The following is a 20,266-nucleotide window of genomic DNA, read 5'->3' as shown; positions in this document are numbered from 1 at the left end:
CATTTCCACATTCATTTTCTGCATACGATTTAGCTTCCAGCATGATCAAAAGAAAAAAAGATCAGGGCGGTGTATGCAGAGGAGCTGGGAAACAGCTTTAAAAGCAACTCCTTTTACTTCGGCTTGCAACTGTTTCTAACGTTGAGAGCCTGTTCTTAGTCTCCACAAAACCCTGTACAAACCTCGTTTGCTCCTTCCCTTAGGCTTCACTGGCGGGCGCAATGGCTGGAACGAGATCGGAGAGATCAGATGGGTGGCTAAAGCTGCTCAAAACGACACCTGGTTAACCAGCCTCCCATCACCGCAACTTCAGAACTGTCAAAACACTATTCCTGACCTAAGAAGAGTACACAGGCTGCCCCGGTTTGTGGAGCACTTTGAAACTTGGCGCTGACGTCGCAGGCTCCGCACAAGCTTCTCCAGCGTTTTTGCCACCTCTGGATGTACGAGGGGGCTTGTCTGCTGGCGGGAATAAAATGCGGAGGGAATATTTCGTACAGGGAATGGGGCTCAAAGAAGACAGGTGGGGACAGACAGTCCTCTTCCTCCCCGCAAGCACCCTCTGATAAAGCCAAAACCTCTTCTAACGACCCTCTGATATGAAAAAAATGCCTTAAGCTCCGCAAAATTTAACTTTTTCAGGCTGCCTCAGTCAACCTGGCCCAAGAAGAGGCGGGGGGTAGGGGGCGCCGCAAAAGGGCAAGTCGCAGGCAGATCAGATGGCCCGATCGGTACCGGGCTTACGGAGCACTGTGGCTGGGAGTGATCCCGGGGGGGACCCCCGAGGGCCGCACGGCAGGGCCGGCGGGCGGGGGGGCCGGGCCGGACTGGGCTGGGCTCAAGCAGGCGGGTGGGGAGGAGGGCGCGGGTGGGGTCTGGCCATGACGGATGGGCCAGATGCGGTTGAATGTTTTAGAAAAGGGGGGGCCCTGGCCCGCTGGCGCGGCTTTAGCCACGGGGTTTGGTGCGCAGCTGACGGCCGCTGGGTCCTGCCCTAAGCGCCCGCCCGTCCTCCCGCCTCCGCGGCCCGGGGCGCCCATCAGCGGCCAGCGGCAGCAGCCGGCCCCGGGAGGGGACAGCCAGCCCGGGCGCCGAGCCCGGCAACCGGCGGAGCGCGTTTCCCTCGCTCGGCAGGCAGAGCCCCGCAGGCGGCGGTCGGGAAGGATCGGCTCGGCTCAGCTCTGCTCGGCGAGGTGAGGGGGAGAGGCGCGGGAGGCAGAGCGGGGCCAGCAGGGACTCCTTGCTCCAGCCGCCGCGCAGGTTTTCGCCCCGCTGCTGCTCAGCCGGCTCCACCGCCGGCACCGCCGCCCGTCCCCGTCCGGCGGCGGAGGCGGCAGCGCCCCGGCCCTGCTCCCGGGCGGCGACCGGCGGGGCGCGGTGTCCCCGCAGCTGACGCCCTCTCCGCTCTCTCCGCGCAGGTCGGCGCTGACGGCGGCGGGCGCCCGGCGGAGGGTCGGCCGTCCCGCTACGCCATGCCCGTCGCCCGGGCGTGTCGGCTGCCTGCCCTCCTCCTCCTCCTCCTGCTCCTCAGCTCCCACGCCACCGCCGAGGGCCACGGCTCCCTGCGCCCGGCGGGCCCGGGCAGGCAGAGCTCACCGGTGGCGGCCGATGCCGTCCCCCCGACGGGCGGGACCCTGGCGGTGAGGGGCGCTGAGCCCAATGTCTCCCGCCCGGCGGCTCTGCCCAAGGGCGGGGGGGCGGGCGGCGGGCGGCCGCGCTCGGCCTCACCCCCGATGTGCACGGGGCAGACGGAGATCAAAGAGACTTTCAAGTACATCAACACAGTGGTGTCCTGCCTGGTCTTCGTCCTGGGCATCATCGGCAACTCCACTCTGCTGCGGATCATCTACAAGAACAAGTGCATGAGGAACGGCCCCAACATTCTTATCGCCAGCCTGGCCCTGGGCGACCTGCTCCACATCATCATCGACATTCCCATTAACGTCTACAAGGTGAGGGAGAGCCAGGAAGGGGTCCGGGAGCGGGGTGCGGGCGTGCGGCGGGCTCTCCCCGGGGGTCCCTGCCGGCCCCGGGACCGCCGCGGGTTTCTGGGAAGGGGAAACGGGTTCCGCTTCTTGTTGAGACACAGCATGAGAACTAGGGCTCATGCCAAAAACCTGTAGGAGGGTGGTATTCTGGTCAGATGTTGTCCCTGTTGTCTTGTTTTTGTACCGCAGTCCCTACTCTCTCGGCCGTCCAGGCTGGGAATGGGGCAGAAATGTGGAGCTGGAAGTGATCAGGATGTGAAGGTCACCTAGGAACAGGTTAGATCTCGGGGATAAAGGAAATAAATGCAACAGATACATGCGCAGTGGGTTCATGGCTTCCTTCCTTTCCCCGGAGTGGAGGAGGGGGCACGGAAGACCCTGTCCTGTGTGTATCGCTCAGTCCCTCTTGCTCAACCGGGGCAGATTTAGTTATATGCTTAACATGGGTGTGTGCAGTCGCAGGTAGCATGGGTGCTTTTTTCAGGAGGAACCGTACATCCTGTGGTTGTGAGGCATGATGCTCTCCTGAGCTGTGAACGCTGCTGCAACACTTTCGCCAGCGTTGCAGCATGGGCAGCCGAGAGGGAGTGAGCCATACCTGCTGCTCTTGCACCTTCTTGACTCTGCCCTTTGCCGTGACAAGGCTTGCCACGGAAGGAGCACAACCTCTGTCTACTTTGTCTGCTACTTGCGCAGTCCGTTTGTCCTTAGGAATTCGATGGGTAGTTGAATCTAGCCTGTAATTATGATCAGCACCGTTGGAAGGGATGCTGGAAATAACAAGGCATCTTCAGCCTTGAAAGTTTACAGTCTGGGTCTCTGAGCATCAGGTACTGCATGAAGTGAACATGGGAGCCTTCATCTGTTCTTCCTCCTCACTTCATATGCATGTTTTTAAACTAAAGGCTCTGTTACTTTTAGCTTTGAAAACCACGTTGAAGGGACAGGTTTTGAATTTAGTCTTCTGTATCTATACTGGTTACTGAGAAAGCTCTATCTTTAGCAATTCAAAGTATTGAAGTATTATAAAGCAGGGAAATTGGAACTCATCATAACTGCTAAATTCATGAGCGGGATAATTCGGATTACATGGGAGTTCTTTGATTTGGAGTTTCAGTACTTTCCATACTATACATTCATTGCACTTTTTGTGAGAGGCATGTATTCTTCTGAATGAGACTGCAAGTTATGAAATGAAATAGTTAGAAGGAAACTTTTGAAAAAAAGTGTATTTTTAAAAAAAAAAAGGTTTTTGAATCTGTTCTCAGAAGAATCAAAAGGATTAAATCAGTAACAGCAGATCAGTGCAAGACTTCATAATCTCAAAGACACTATTTCAAAATAAAATAATTAATTATAACATGCAATAATATACTGCAGTCCTTATCTTGATTGAATGTCATCAAATGTATCATTATGAGTAGGTTGGAGTGGGAGGATTAAAAGGTCAGATTGTAAACAGATAAACAGCTGCAAGTCCAGGATTTTTATTAAGCTATTGATAATTCTGGGAGCTGAGCAATATCTCTCAGGTGCTATGTCTCTCATGCTGCTACTCATCTTAGTGAAAAGCCTGTATTATCCCTTGCAATAGTGAGTGAAATGTTTACCACTTTAAAAGCAGACTTTAGAGTGAATGTAAGTTAAAAAAACACACAACAAAACAACAAACAAGTCTTAGATATTGTGCTTATTTAATTAAAATTGAGAGTTCGCATGTGGTTTGCATTGATGATAACTTTTTATCAACTCTACATCCCATTTAATTTCACGTACAGAGCAACCTTACGAGGGAAATACAGTAATACAATCAAAAGCTGGCTATCACCACCCAGCAGTATGGGAAAAACAAAAGCTAGCAAAGGCTTAGTTTGTAAGTCAAGTAAACTTAACAGTTGTAACTTGCAGTCTGAAGCAATTTTAACTGGGTGAAACAGATCTTCAGAATTCACAGAATCACAGAATCTTAGGGGTTGGAAGGGACCTCGAAAAATCATATAGTCCAACCCCCCTGCCAGAGCAGGATCACCTAGAGCACATCACACAGGAACTTGTCCAGGCGGGTTTTGAATGTCTTCAGTGAAGGAGACTCCACAGCCTCTCTGGGCAGTCTGTTCCAGTGCAGTGTCACTCTCACAGGAAGGAAGATTTTTCTGATGTTTGTGTGGAACCTCCTATGTTCCAGTTTGCATCCATTGCTCCTTGTCCTATCACTGGACATCACTGAAAAAAGCCTGGCTCCATCATCCTGACACTCGCCCTTAACGTATTTGTAAACACTGATGAGGTCGCCTCTGAGTCTCCTCTTCTCCAAGCTAAAAAGACCCAGCTCCCCCAGTCTTTCCTCATAAGGGAGATGTTCCACTCCATAATTTTTGTTGCTACCAGATCCTCAATTAGTGAAAAAGTGTGAGAGAATTTCTCATGTGAATGAAATGCTGGTAGTTTACTCAGCAACAGTTGCAGTAGAAAGTGAGAAAATGTCTGTGAATGCTTTCCAGACAGATCCATAAGAGAGAACTCAGAAGTCACAGTAGGAGCAGCATCTTATTAGCTATTAAAGTAGTAACTGCAGAAGATATCCCCTAGGACTAGGTATGTGAATATGAAAATAGCTAAAAAACCCACACAAATTAAAAATTACATCTGTTCAGTTGAGGGTATCTGAAGAAAAGCAGGTGTTACCTAGATTGTAAGACAAATGCAGTCCACTGTGTAAGACGCACTTGATAAATTAGAATATCAATCCATATAGTCAGTAGAAAATGGGAAGTATTGGAATTTGTCTCCCATTCTGGAAACTGGGTATGAAATGAGGGCTTGATGGGCATTCAGTTCCAGTATGCAGAACCTTTTTGGCATTTGGGGTCCTGGTAAACAACTTGGCCCTACCACCAGAACTGCAGAATGGCAAGTAGAGAAAAGTCTGAGGCAGTCATTCTGCAGTAGGGAATGTTGTGGCAGTGTAGATACTTTGCTATTAATTGGGTGTGAAGGTGGTCCTATGCCTGCTTCACTGAATAGAATCAGTAAACATGTCTTCTTTAATTTGATGTCCCAAACAGCAATTAAAGTGTCAGCATAAGGAGCAGAAGGATAGAGTAGGATGGTCAGTTAACCTTTTATGTCGTTTGTGCTTAACCTTTGGAAGACAAGACAGTGACAGCTTGTACAACTGACGATACAGGTCTGCAGTTCTGGAAAGCTTATGCTCAGTTTCCCAAATTGATAACATTTGTTATTCAAATGTATAAAACATCAAAACAATAAATATCAGGGTTGGAAATTCCAACCTTACATTAGCTCTGCCTCTCATGCATGTATGTGTAATGAGATAGGAACATGGACTTTCAAATGCCGTAATAAAATAATGTGATAACATATTTTCACTTCTGATATATAGACAGCATCTGTGTTCTCATTTAGTAAAACTGATTCTCTTATATTAAATCAAATTTATCATCATTTTCCAATGGATTTTTGAAGGGGAACAACCTATCCTTATTATGATCTTTTGTAGCTTTCTGAACTGTGACTATCAGTTTGTTATGACAGAAATGACTGACAAAAGAATACCTACCTGGAAATACTGTAACAGGTTCCCTTATTTCAGGGCACAATGAAAGAGCAAAGAAAAACATTTCCAGCGAAGGAACAAAAACTGGTCTTTATCTAAGCCAGTGATCAAAGGCCAAAGTCAGCTTTGTAGGCAATGATTATTTTTTTTAAGTAATGTATCTTAGAGATTACATAAAAAAATACAGTCAACATGATATAGTACTGTCAAGCACTGGAAAGATAAGAAAGACCAGACTAGGAACTGCATATTCCATGCAGGCACAAACTGGTCCCTTTGTTAATCCAGCTGTGCTCTGAAAAAGCCAGGATTTCTATGGAAATGTCTTTGTCATGACCTTACTAACTCTTGTAGTACGAGTACCTATAGGGCATGCATCATACTAAAGACAATCTTTTCCTGACTTTCAGAAAAAGTTAAGGTGCTTGTCTTTAAAAAAGATCATTTCTATTCCATATGACAACTCTTGGCACTGGTTCTTCTGATGTGAAATGTTAACAATTATCTTATTGGGAGAAATGCATTACTTCCTTCTTTCAACATCTGAGCCACTTACTTAAGGTCTTGCAAAGTTCATCTTGGGAATTCCGTACACAAAGTTTATCGATCTCTGGCTATACTAAATTTAGAAGTTTAGTTTGCTTAGGAACCCTTTATGGCCAACAAATGCAGCTTATAGGCACTTCTGAAATACCTGAACTGTCCAGTGAAGGAGCCTGTCTAGACACTCCAGGCAATGTGGGGGTGACTTTGTTCTGTAGTTAGATGGGAACAATCTGCTTTGAAGTCCATTATAGGGGGTAGTGGAAATGTCAGTGCATTGTCAAAAGTACACATAATTTTCATGATGGATCTCGTAAATGTGGTGTTTTCACTGTGGGTGCATTTGTTACGCGTGCGTTCACTTAATAGCTGCATGTGACGAATTTAAAAACAATTGTCATCTTGGTGGTTTTTTTGCTTCTTCCTAGTGTTATGCTTCCCAATCTGACATGGTTTGCTTAATTAGGTTAATTTTGACCCAGTGTGTTCACTAGGATTGTGAAATTGCAGACATTTTTTACTATGCCAACACCTTATGACGTTTTTGTCTTTTTCAAGATGTCTGTATGATATTACTTGATCTTATTTAAGCATTTTTTAAAAAATTGAAGTTTCAAAGCAGAAGTTACTAATAAAGACACAGGAAAAAAACTTATTGCATGCCTCACGTTAAGATTTACACTGTTTATTGGGTAGATCAGTAAAACATTCTTGGCTTAACTAGGAAACGGGAAACATATTTCTTTGTCTAGAGGGAAGATCCCCACCCTGACATCATAATTACTGTTAAATATTAATAAGTTTTAAAATGTTTTCTGACTTATCCCTGACCATAAGCTTAATTTCCTGGGCAAATTTTCTGTTTTGAAAGATGCTTGCTCCCATGAGATACTGAAAAAGACTCAATCCACATAACTTCTCTGTCTCTAACGTATCAGTTGAAAATCTACTGGTCATTTCACAGATATATAGAAAACACATTAGGTGTACAGCTGTATGTCTGATTTCCCATGTAACTCTGCAATTCCTAATTACGAAAGCCAAGTCCTATCATTCTGGGAACTGAACTTGCTTCATAGGTAGGAGGAAGTACAAATTCCTGCATTTCTGTGTGCTTTCATTGCTCAGGACTAGGACACTGACATTAAGTCAGGGCTCATTTTGTGAGTTCTTCATGGCTGACTGCAGCAAGTCAGCAGTAGAGGGTTGGAGCCGTGGCATCAGCCTTCTGGCTGGTGGCCACAGCAGCTGAGCCATCAAGAGCTGAGAATAATACTCATATGCTGGCATATTCCAGCAGCAGATTACGAACATCTTTCTTTTCCTACACAACCAAGAGGAAGCAGGGCAGGAATTGTAATTCACAGGTGTGTCTCTGAGTCACAGCATCTCTTGGGGCTACTTTCATACCTGTGCAGCTTTCACATCAGTTTAAGCTCAGAGCTGTGCTTGGCCTGAGAAAGTGTTGGCTGGGAGTACATCAGATGTATCAGTTTTTTAAATATGATTTAACTTAATTCAGCAATGCGTTCGTTTTCCTTTCATTCTGTTTAATTTAATCTGCAACATATTTCTGTGTCTTAGCAGTTAAAACTTTGACCATGTAAAATATGTGACTATAAAACACTTGAAAAGGTCTCTCGGAATACAGCCAGTGGTAGACTTCTTGGCATTTTACTGATGAAAACACAACATTATTTTTCTCCTTGCTGCCACTTGGCAGTATCTCATGGCTCTCAGTCATTTGTCATTTGTAAAATGGCACTCTTTGTACAGATAGCCTGTCATGAATCATAAGAAAATCATATTACCCATACAAAATTGCATTAGGCTACATTTGTACTTACTAAGAATAATAATTGCTGTTGTCCGCAAATATGATCATAGAGTCGTTTGGGTTCGAAGAGGCCTGTAAGATCATCAAGTCCAGCCATTAACCTAGCACTGCCAAGTCCACCACTAAACTATGTCCCTAAGCGCCACATCTTCACATGTTTTAAATATCTCCAGGGATGGTGTCTCCACCACTTTCCTGGGCAGCCTGTTCCAGTGCCTGACAACCCTTTCAGTAAATAAATTTTTCCTAATATCCACTCTGCACCTCCTCTGGCACAACTTGAGGCCATTTCCTCTGGTCCTATTGGTTGTTACTTGGGAGAAGAGACCAACCCCCCGCTTTGATGCTCCTGAATACTTTACAGTGGATTCTTACTGTACTTGAAGGCAATGTTTTGAGGCGATGGTGATACAGAGGATAAACAGAAACAACAAGGAAGCATAGCTCAGGAATTAAAACATTCTACATTCTTCCTTTTTTTTTCTCGGTGTTTTCAAGCTTTTGCTGCACAGCGTATCTTTAACCACTGGCAATACTACGATAGAGAAATGCATGACTCATGCATTAAAATGCTCAAATTTCACAATACATCAGCTGCAAGAGATAAAGGACGTGTTTTTCCAATCCAGTGCAGACAGCTGCATGTCCATTCTGCCCCTGATTTCAGCTGGCTGAATGCAAGTAATATTTTGATATTATTCTGAACCCAAGCTAATGCACCCGTTCTTTCAGTCGGTCGCATTCACTTGTTTGCAGCCCCAATATAATCCAGCCATGTGGCTCCCAAACTGGAGCTGGCTCAAATTCAGTCAGCTTGGAGCACAGGTGTGACTGTCTGCACCTGAGAGATAAGCATTAGTTTAGGGAAATCTCCAACAAGTGGCTGAAGGATTGTGATTTTAGGGAAGAGCGACAGGGAATGTCTTGCATGTACACCAGCTAGTTGTAACTAAAAGTCTTCAACTGAATCTGCCATCAGCCATTTGACCAAAGGTCTGAATTTAAGTTAAATGAAGAAAAAAATACTTTAATTTTGAAGTGCTTTTTAAATGGGTAATCTCTGGTTTAATCTATGCATATGTACAATCTACAATAGGTACAATAAATCAGTATACAATGTATCTCTGTAGCAGATAGGTGTGGTAGGCTGGACATTCACTGCCTGATTGATACAAAATAAATTATTAGTCCAGGTGTCATTTGGTTCAGTAGAGTGTACATTTAGAACATCTGTAATTATTCACACTGCAATTTTAATAGGAGTTTGTTAGTGTCGCTCCCTTACAGCAATTCAAAAGAAGTCTGAGGGAGAGGCTTTACTGAAAATACTTCAATTACAGACTGATTTATTTTCCCGCATCACATAAGCAAAAGACACAGTAGTTATTCCAACCTCATCCCTACTTCCTCTGCTTTATTACTTTCCATAAAATTCTCAAGAAATGTAAATCCTTAGAACCTATTTTTCTGCTTCATTTCTACAGAAGCATTATACTCCTTGTCATACTAAAGTAGATCATTGGAGAAACAGATCAGACCTGGTCCATGTTACAGTTTTCCTACTGCTGTTCTTTCAAAGATTCCATTTCAGCACAGAATTAAAGCAATTTTTTGAAGATATTCTGGTATCTGAAAATACTGGTGGGCACTTTCCAAAAGCACAAAGACATGAAATGTACTTAACTTCTTTTTTGTTAAAATAAAATGATACTTAAATTTTATCAGGGCTTTTGAAAAACTGTGGAGGAACATGTAACTGTTTATCCTTAGGTGCACATGTATTTGTGCTTAAGGACTTTGCTGAACCAACAAATGTGAGCAGTCAACTCTGTGGCTATCTTCTCTCATTTTGATCCCCAGCAGAATCTACTGTAGTATGGTCATTGATTTCTTCTGTTCTTACATCCCTGTTAAATGAGATGTCAGAGAAGACCTGGGCCAAGGGAAAGATTTTGCAGTCTCTTTTGGGTAGTTAATAGTCCCTCTTTCCTCTCCTTTTACATTTTGGAGCCCTCCAAGATATCTGAAGAGACCTGAGCCGAAGGAAAGATTTTGCAGTCTCTTTTGAGTGGTTATGATTCTTCTTTCCTCTCCTTTTACATTTTTAAGCTCTCTGTCTGCAAGAGATCCAAACAGCCTTATTTGAGGAAAGTCAGGAAAAACAGAGATGGGCTTAGATAATATAACTAATTACAGAAACTCAGAACGTTTACTTTTATATACAATGATTGCAACTATTTCTTGGCATAACCCCTGTTCTGGAGAATCTTGTTTTTATGAGGAACTGGAAAATTTGGCTGCTGCTGTGGTGTATTTGAGCCATTAGAGCAGCTCACAGCAGAGTACAAAGATTAAGTGTTTCTAAACTGAAGCTTCAGGCGAAGAGTTCATAGCATCAGCTGTGAGGAAGGTGCTGTTTGTCCAGTAAGTCTTGTCCTCTAAATCAATAAATAAAATGTACTGCGGGGGATGTGACAAATTTCCATTAAAGTGTGTCACACAAAGTGCAGTTGAACCAACCTGAAATTCAACGTCCCATTTTCTTTATTCCGCAGCACTTACACATATGTCTAATATGTAGGTAGTCCTTTTGGTATTATAATACAGAATCGTTGGAAAACTGGTCAGTAGAGACCTTCATTGTGGGTTAATCTAATCTATCTTTACTTGCTGCAAAACATTAAGATCAACGTAGCTGTTTGTGCTCCCTGATTGTCCAGTGGGTCCCTTCTTTCATGATCAGATGGTCAGCTAAAAACTATGGAACGCAGTACTCTCCAGTGTTGCCTGGCTTCTCACCTGAAGGAGTGTAGACACCAAGCTTCAGATGAACTCCACCCCACATGGGCACATGGCTTTTTCTCTTTTCTGATCAGCCTCAAATAATTTTCTGTATTTCTAGTAAATGGAGAGTTGCTTCAAACATACAAGAAAGTGGCAGAGAAAGCCAATACAAAGACAAGGGAAATCCGTGCTCGGTCTTTTTTTACCATAAACACTGCAGTGGTACAGTTAGAGGCAAAAGGAGTTTAAAGGGCTTAGGAAGTCAGGACTAAACCTTTATGTGTATTTTTGCCCAGCCAGGAAGTGACTGAGAAGCTATGGCCTAGTTTTTAGGATACACTTTGGAGACTCCCTTGTGAAAAGGTTCTTTTTAACAAAGTTTACATGGCAGAACAGAAAACAACATCAAGATAAAACTCCATGTTTCAGCTTTGAGTATTTCTTTTTTTTTAATGGCTCATTTCTAACTCTCTTTTCACAGCTGCTTGCAGAGGACTGGCCGTTTGGTGTTGAAATGTGCAAATTAGTACCCTTCATTCAAAAAGCATCAGTGGGCATCACAGTGCTGAGTTTGTGTGCCCTCAGTATAGATAGGTGAGACCCATTTTTTCATCAAATTCTCTTAATTTCTTTTCAATACAAGCACTGGCTCAAATTTGCCTTTCCACTCAGCTGATAGAATAGAAATAAGCTGAGTTTAAGCCAGTTGAACTGTATTTCTCATATTTTTAATTTGCAACTATGTGCTGCTGCATCAGGTATCGAGCAGTTGCTTCTTGGAGTCGCATTAAAGGAATTGGAGTGCCAAAGTGGACAGCTGTTGAAATTGTACTGATCTGGGTTATATCAGTGATACTGGCTGTTCCAGAAGCTATTGCATTTGACATGATTACAATGGAGTACAGAGGAAAGGATCTGAGAATCTGCCTGCTTCACCCCACACAGAAAACATCCTTTATGATGGTAAGACACTGATGTTTATAAAATGTTTGGAACAATTGTTTGGATCTTCTCAGTATTGTGTGGATTTTAATGTGCACAAGTGGATGTGGAATGTAGGCGACTATAACATTCAAATAAAATACAGACAACTTTCTAAAGTGTATTGGTTAAAATAAGAGCATTTGGAAACTTTTGCCTTTTTGTGGGACTTGGTCTTGTCCTGCTTTCTCATTTGTAATGTACACCTTAGAGAGGTGCTTTTCAGGACAAACTGGCCAGTTAGTTATAACATGTTTTCCATGATGTTCAGCCTTCAGCTCCTAACAATGTTTTTGCTTTTGTTTTCCTTCTAGTTCTACAAGCAGGCTAAAGACTGGTGGCTGTTCAGCTTTTACTTCTGTTTACCACTGGGCATTACAGCATTTTTCTACACTCTCATGACCTGCGAGATGTTACGAAAGAAAAGTGGGATGCAGATTGCTTTAAATGACCACTTAAAACAGGTAAAAATTTATCCCTGACAAGTCTGCTGACTGTAGAGAGGATGACAATAATACCTTCGCTGATTTTACTGCCACATCATGGTTCTTGTATGCTGACTGCAAGATTACTATTAAGTTTCCTAGCAGTGCTGCTGCTGAACTCTTTATGTGTATGTGTATATATCAGAAACTTAAGATTTTAACTACAATCACAGAATGTTTCTTGTTTGGTGTTAATCTTTCAGGCTTTATAGCTTTTATTTCTTCTTTATAGTAACGAGAGCTGGATATTTTTTAATGAAAACTGGTCATGCTGTAATCTAGAAGGTGGTGCTGTAAAATTGTTAATTATTTTGAAGCAATTTCATGCTGAGCTGTAGTGAGGTCAGCAGTATATTTTAGCAGAACAAAACACATTCCAAAACACATTCCAGGTTAGTAATGTACCAGACATAAACATCATACTACATCAGAATTAAACTACATTTGTACTTTAATGTATATTTGTACTCCTTTCCTCTTACATAGTTAAAGCTGTAATTCAAATCTCTTGGGGCATTTAAAATAATACCTGAGATCAAAGCACAGGAAAATGCAATTGAAAACAAGCTGGTATTTGAAAGTGATTGAGTAGATGGAATATGTTCTTCATTTTAATTGAAATGACTGTTTCCATGTTGTTGATTTTTCATATTATTACTCATCCTTTTAAAAATTAGGGATACAGACAGTCAGTGCAAGACATCTAAAACAATAGAAAAGATTGAGTGCATATTCCAAGAAAATAAGGTATTTTATGTTCTCCTAGCTCCTATTTTGGTAGGGTTTTTATTTTGTTTATTAAACATTTGGATATTAGAAGATAGCAACAATCAGAAACAAAAACTCTGTTCTGTCCAATTTTCTTTTTCAGAGACGTGAGGTGGCCAAAACCGTGTTCTGTCTGGTACTTGTTTTTGCCTTGTGTTGGCTGCCGCTTCACTTAAGCAGAATACTGAAACTCACTATTTATGATCAGAAGGACCCCAACAGATGTGAACTTTTAAGGTGAGACTGCAAAAATAAAATGCCTGTGCACTGCTGACAATCTTCATAAGCGTATTGGATGTCACAGAATCATTTTGGTTGGAAAAGACCATTAAGTTTATCGCATCCAACCATTAACATAACTACTGCATCTGATGCTAAACCATGTCGCTAAGCACCACATCTACATGCCTTTTAAAGCCTCCAGGGACAGTGATTCAGTCACCTCCCTGGGCAGCCTAGTCCAATGTTTGATAACCCGTTCAGTGGAGAAGTTTCTTCTAATATCCAATCTAATAGTTTTTCCAAATTACTGGATTTTTTCAGTTTTCAGATTGGAATTTTTCCATTTTCCGAATTAACATTCTTACTCTGGGTCTCTGAAGTTCTCCCTGCTTCTTCATCTTGGAGACTCAGGTTTCACTCCAGTAGCAGAGTTAGAAAATTATGAGGAATCCCCCTGTTTTCCCTGTCTTTCTGTCTTGTAGTAATATGAGGGTGGAGGGGGAATTTCTGCCCCATTTTCCTTTTTCAATTCAACAGCTAGGACCAAATCTCTGAGGAAAACCTCATGAACCTTTCCTCCCAGAAGTTAAGGTGGTTGGATCTTCTGAAATTACTTTAATGAGAATAATCTACTGATGCAAACTTTGTTATTGAGCACAACTGTTACCTCCATGAGCTAATCCTGAGTATAAGCCCCTTTACTATTACATTTAATAGCCTTGGCTGAGTGAAGCAGAGTCCGGTTTTCATAGTTTTGAACCTCTACAGAGCAAATGAAAAGTATCTCACTTGCTTTAATTTCCACACAGCTTTTTTCTCGTGATGGACTACATTGGTATTAACATGGCTTCACTGAATTCCTGCATCAATCCAATAGCTCTGTATTTAGTGAGCAAAAGATTCCAAAACTGCTTTAAGGTAAGAGGCTGCTCCTCTGGTTAAAAGGTGATGTCAGCAGTAAAATCCATTCCTTAACACGCACAAAGTGTTTTAAATGGGCATTAAATTTGACTTTAAATTATAACCGGGTTATGGTAGGTGTCCTCTCCTGCTGAAACTACGCAGAAAGGAATTAAAGATTCATAGGGACAAAAAGAGAAAGCAAAAGGGTGTACAACCCTGCTATTCAGGGCTACATCACTTCCTGACTGCAGCTGGCAACCAGCCACTTTGACAACACTGACATAGCAGACTGGGACTGTGCAGCAGAGATTCATGTAGCCATATCCTCTGCAGCCGAAGGGGGAGGGCACTGACCCCAGGTGCCCCTCATCCTGGCTGAGCACTTCCACTGGTAGTCAGTTAGGTAAAGCAGAAGGGTGAGGATCCACTCGTCCCTTCCCAGAGCCCACATTTGATGAGACAGACTTGTTGATAGTTTTGCCTTGCTTTGAGTGAATAGTCCTGGCCACTAATTCTCCGTGCAGGATTTGAAGCTTGGGGCTGCATGTGGATTGCAGCTTGTAAGTCTTTCGGCTGTCATGTCTGCCCAGAAATTGTCCACATTTGGGCTTTTTTTGGTGGCCCATTACTGCCTTCAGACACTGTATCAGGGTTCTTACATAGCCTAGCAGAAATTCTTAGATTTTTATTTGATTGCCAAGCATTTAAGTATTGGCCCCTTCTAGGCCTATTGACTGGCTGTGTAAATTCCTTAATGGCTACATCTTTCCATCAAAAGCCAGTCAGTTCTACATCTAGTAGCTTTAGGGTATTTCCCACTTAACTGTGAGAACACATGTTGCAGAGGCTTTAGTGTTAGTCTCACCTTCCCTGTCTACATTCCCTGCTCCTTGAAAGCTACTGGAGCTTAGAGCATGCAAGAGATCTCTAGCATCCTGAGAGTGGAAACAAGTGGGTGAGTGGGTGTGGAGGTTCCCAGATGGGCTTCTAGCACCCAAAGGGCAGTCATCAGCAAAAAGTCTTCAGTACATCTAGTAAATGTATGAACTGTATATGCTTTTCACCCTTCTCCTACTTGGCTCTCTTTTTTTTTTCCCCTCAAAAAAAATCGACAGCAGCATCGTGCTTAGAACGTGTGGATTACTGAGCACACATCTTTTCCAAGAAAGATTATCAGAGAAAGGACAGCAAGGAGTCATAATTTTATTTTCAGCTGCATTTAGAATTGCAAACCAGACCCCATGTGATATGTATATGGCCACCATTAACTGGGGTTGCTAATGGGGCATCCCAGTAGTTAGTGGCCATTGGAGCAATGCAGAGCTTAACCTCATTTCTTTGCTTACGCTGGAATCCCAGCATGGCAGCTGGCACTTGTGCCATTTCATACAATCATAGAATGTCTTGGGTTGGAAGGGACCTATAAAGATCATCTAGTTCAAACCCCCTACAATAAGCAGGGATATCTCCAGCTAGACCAGATTGCTCAGAGCCCCATCAAGCCTGCCCTTGGAGGGGAGGAGAAGGGGCCTCCACCGCCTCTCTAGGCAACCTGTTCCACTGATCCATTACCCTCTATATTAAAGAACCTTTTTCTAATGTCCAACCTAAATCTGCCCTTTCCTAGCTTAAAACCATTACCCCTCGTCCTATTGTTACATGCCCTTGTGAACAGGTCTTCTCCAGCCTTCTTATAGGCTCTTTTCAGGTGTTGGAAGGTAGCTATATTTTCTACTGTACTGCTAAAGAAGGGCAGCTTTGCAGTGCTTTTTGCCACCTGTGCAAAACAAAATGATATATTTCTTCCTTTTATTTTAACAGTCATGCTTGTGTTGCTGGTGCCAATCCAAAGATCTGTTGTCCCTGGAGGAAAGGCAGTCGTGTTTGAAGTTCAAAGCTAATGATCACGGATACGATAATTTCCGCTCCAGTAACAAGTACAGCTCTTCTTAAAACAAGCATGAAAGGTATATTCCCTTATATTAATGCTGGTGCCTTTTTAAAACTGAAAATGGCAATTACTTTTAGCAAGATGGTAACATTTAGAAAAATCTAGTTTTGTGTTTGCACAAAAAAAAAACCACAACATAACAAAAAAAAAGTTGCCCCAAAAGTGTGTCATGTTGAAAATCATGGACATGTATAAAATCATCATTTATGGAACATGAAGAAAAGTGTGGAAGGAACAAGTCATTGTTAGCACTTGAATACTTCTGAATCAGCACTTCCAAATTATCCCACTTCCTGTACATTAAAGTCATTTGTATTCACTATAACAGTTGCAGGAACTGAAGTCACAGTAATTGCTAAGCAGTATAATATAATGTTAATTGGATCAAAGCCATTATTATATATAACTTGATGTATTATCTTTTATAAAGCAGATTATCCACCATCATTATTGTGTTTTTTTTAAATAAAACATTAAATACTTGCTAACAGAAGTTTAAATGTAGAAAGGTAATTTTTTTAATCAAAGGTATTATCAAAGTAGGAAGTGCAAATATTGAAGGATGCAGTCACGTCAAAAGTGCATTTCACTCTGATGATTGTTTTTATCTATTATTGGTAGAAGGAACCTCCCAAGTTCTCTATAAATACAGTTCTGAAACCACTGTGCGTGTTCAGTGCATTTGGCAGCACTTTGGGTATGGCCCATTTCATGTTTTCCATGCTATTTGTGTTTAATGACAGCGGGGGAGAGAAAAACATAAAAAGCAAAAATTAAGACTATTAGAATGGCTAGCATTGGAAACCATCTATTTTTAACTGAAAACAAATTTATTCTACACCATGTAAACAGTGGGCATTCAGGAGCTTCATGGTTCTTTACTTGAGATACTATTGTGATAATTTACAATTGTTTTTGCAATCCAAATACTCTCATAGGGCAAAATCCTTCAGAAAAAGCAGGTGGCAAAAAATGTAACCAAGGAAAACAGAAGGAGAATTGGAACTTTTCATTCAGATTTAAATCTTCATAAAGAAAACAATTCACAAATTGTAATTCTAGAGAACAGTGCTATGTAGCACACTTGTCTTCATAGTGTTTTAAAATATGTTCTGCTTCTGTAGTTCCATATTTATGGGCTTAAGAAGTGTGATGAGTTTCTGCTTCTGTAAATAGTTTAGTGAAGCATAATTAATTATAAAGTATTAAAATATGGGCAGGACCCTGTAAGAAAACAGAAAGGTAAAGATGCCAGTAGTAAACATCATGTGTGTTGCCAGGAGCAACGCACATTTTGTACATACATGGCAAGTCATTCTTTGGCTTTTAATTTCCTATTAATTTGTTACAAATGTCCCCAAAGATTTATTAACATGTTTTGTGCACTAAGGCATAACTTGTTTCAAGAAAAAAGGTCATATAACATGCTTTTATAAAAGACATGTTTTCAATAGGCATGGTATTTTTATTGTAATAAAATATTTATCAAAACTCAGGAATTATTATTTTAATTTCCAAATTTCACACGTAAGGATTTTTACCCTTTTCCCCAGTCTTGATTAACGTCAGATTTTCAAAGAAAGTGCCTTAAATATACTCAAGATGCAAACAGTTTTCATCAAAATGTTCAGCTGATGTTACCTTAGATGGGTTTCATCTCATCCTGACTTCAGGTAGCCACAGCTACCTGGCAGACAGCTGACAAAAGGAGAGCTGAACCCCATTCCTGGTGTTGCCCCCGTCAGAAGCTGGCACCTGAGTGCTTGTGTAGTCAAGCTGAGGACCTATGCACATGCCTTTGAGCATGGGCACATGTGTGTTTGTACGTGCAAGTATGTGTGCAAGTGTGCATGTTGTTTGTCTACCATTAGGTCACTGTTACCGTCTTTCTGCAGCACGTGCACCCGACTGCTACAATGCTGAACTTTTTTTTTCATTTGAAGTTTTGTTCTTTACATTTTTACCTTACCTTTCATGGTAGCTTTCTCACGGTGAGCCGTGAACGTCATCACTTCACCCCCTGCCTGCCTCTGTTTCTGTGAAATGCTTTTCATCTGTTAAGGTTGGATAATCAGTGAAATCCAAAGTTTGATCCTGATCAGTGTTATTTTCATCAAGTTACGTTGTTACAATATTGTACATGTATATTGTTGTCATTTTAATTTAAAATATAGCTGTTGTATTGCCAACTGTGTAACATATTTTTCATATTTTCCTGGACTAATTCTTCATTAAGAGAAGTCCTGCTAGGTCAGACATTTAGGTTTTGCAAATAAGGACCATATATACTGCCCACTTTTTGGAGCTGATATATACATATTAGTACACTTTTTGTCTTTTTTGCAGTATTTTTCTAAGAAGTGTTTTTACCAAAGCTCACATTTCCTGTAATAATAAAATTTTTCAAAACTTCTGCTCCTACACAGTTCTCGCTAAGATTTTAAGTCTCATAATTCTCAACAGGGGCATTTTATCAAGTCCTCAGGACATGTCTGTTCCTGCATTCATGGACATCATGGACATTAAATTCAGTTGGAGCAGAATTAGGGCACAACAATAGCTCTTTAAAAAACCTAACTGACATTTGCTACCTTGAATTAAAAAAAAATAATCTAAATACTATGGGTTTTTTTTAACAAAGGATTTGTTTAGAAAAGCTAGGAAAAAAGGGTAAAACCAGCTCGTGGGGTAGAACAGCCAATCTAAGGCTCTCCAAGCCACAAACAGGGGCTCACAGGTAGCAGAACAACTGCAGAGCGGCACTTGCATCTCTTAGGAATTGGATGCTTGCTCAGAGCAGTGTGACAGAGTGAGAGTCATCTGTCCCAATGAACTGAAAAGTTGACACTGAACGGCTCAAGATAAAAAGAAAAGCCAAAAACTTTTAAGATGCTACATCCCATCTCTGTGTTTTGGCCTTTAGTTAGGTTTTACTTCTCCAGCTGCTCTGAATTCTGCCTGTAAGCAGCTCTCTGGGAGTTAAGAGAGAGTATTTCAGCCTGGGTGGATTGAACTGATACACTGGTACTACACCTCAGAGAATCAAATGCAAAATTTGATGGTTATGGAGCATCTGCTGTAAGCCGTGGGATTTCAGTGTCCTGAACAGCTCTTAATCAACACATGATTGACTTAGCAAGAGAATGCTGTATGTACTGAAATAATGTTAAAAGGGTTTGATTTTAATTGTTGTGTATAGCTGTGTAAAATAATTCTGTAATTCATTTTCTGTGGTCACTTAAAATAATGTCTGTGGTTCAGGCAGTGTAAACATACTAAATTACCAATAAATATTTGTCATTTTGATTCATTACAAAAAGATGCCTGACCTTTTTTCTTCTAAAGGGTTCCCATTTAATTGTTAAACAGTGACAGTGAAGTAAAAAAAAAAAAAGGCAAGCAATTCAAAACTCAAAAGCTTTGGGGTGGGATGGTTTTATGTAGCTAGTTGAAAACTGGAGAGAATTCAGACTTGCATACACATTGCAGAATTGTCTGGTGTTTGTTGGAACAATCAGTTATGACTATCTTTGCTGTTTGTTTGAGCTCAAAATGTCAGTTGCAATCTCTTCTCTATGCACCCATATATAGTCACAAATTCTCCTGTGTTAGGGACATAACAAATCAATGGCATGTAACATTAATTTAGGAGTGTATATTCTCAGTGCTGGAATATGCCTCATGAAAACCATTACCCCTTTTTATGCTGACAATGCCATTTTGTTCATATTTCAATTTACCTTTCTTAAAGCGGTGGAAAACAGTATCAGACTCAATATACTGTAGCTGGTCAAATATATAACTTTATATGCTTGCAGTGTCTGTACATCCTAAAAGATGTTTGCTGCTACTGCTGCTCTATTCCAGATAGTTAGATGTCCTTCTGTTTAATTAGTGATCTGCTGCATCCATGTAGATTGGTCTTTTTTCATGGTCCCAGGACCTTTAGCACATAGTTTCAAGCTTCCTGTACCTGGACCAGAAGCACGCGAAGAGATGAGATTACTTGTGAGCAAAGTCTCTACTTAATGTCCCTCATGGTCCCTTCACTTCCTTTCCCTTCACCTTATGCTATGGCCCAAAGTCTTCAGCAACCACTCATTACGAAGAAACATTTTTTGCATATTTCCTTTAAGATCCTACAGCTTTCTACAGGTAGGTCATGGTCTTCACAGCCCAGCTAACTATCTCACATGCCACAAATGACTTCTTTAACTTGATGTTATC

The 20,266-nt window shown here is 41.6% G+C and overlaps 1 protein-coding gene across 1 annotated transcript; it reads left to right on the top strand.

Annotated features, from left to right (window-relative positions):
• Positions 1-930: 930 nt before the first annotated feature.
• Positions 931-19,358, top strand: EDNRB (endothelin receptor type B). Its single transcript, XM_051608405.1, has 8 exons — positions 931-1,193; positions 1,419-1,952; positions 11,211-11,323; positions 11,488-11,692; positions 12,025-12,174; positions 13,067-13,200; positions 13,995-14,103; positions 15,910-19,358. The coding sequence occupies exons 2-8, from the start codon at positions 1,473-1,475 to the stop codon at positions 16,039-16,041; spliced, it is 1,323 nt and encodes a 440-aa protein (XP_051464365.1). The 5' UTR covers positions 931-1,193; positions 1,419-1,472; the 3' UTR covers positions 16,042-19,358.
• Positions 19,359-20,266: the final 908 nt, after the last annotated feature.

This window comes from Apus apus, chromosome 1 (genome assembly GCF_020740795.1).
Source record: "Apus apus isolate bApuApu2 chromosome 1, bApuApu2.pri.cur, whole genome shotgun sequence".
In the NCBI taxonomy this organism is placed as follows: Eukaryota; Metazoa; Chordata; class Aves; order Apodiformes; family Apodidae; genus Apus; species Apus apus.
The sequence above is the reverse complement of the archived record's forward strand: the minus strand, read 5'-3'. Positions and strand labels throughout refer to the sequence as shown.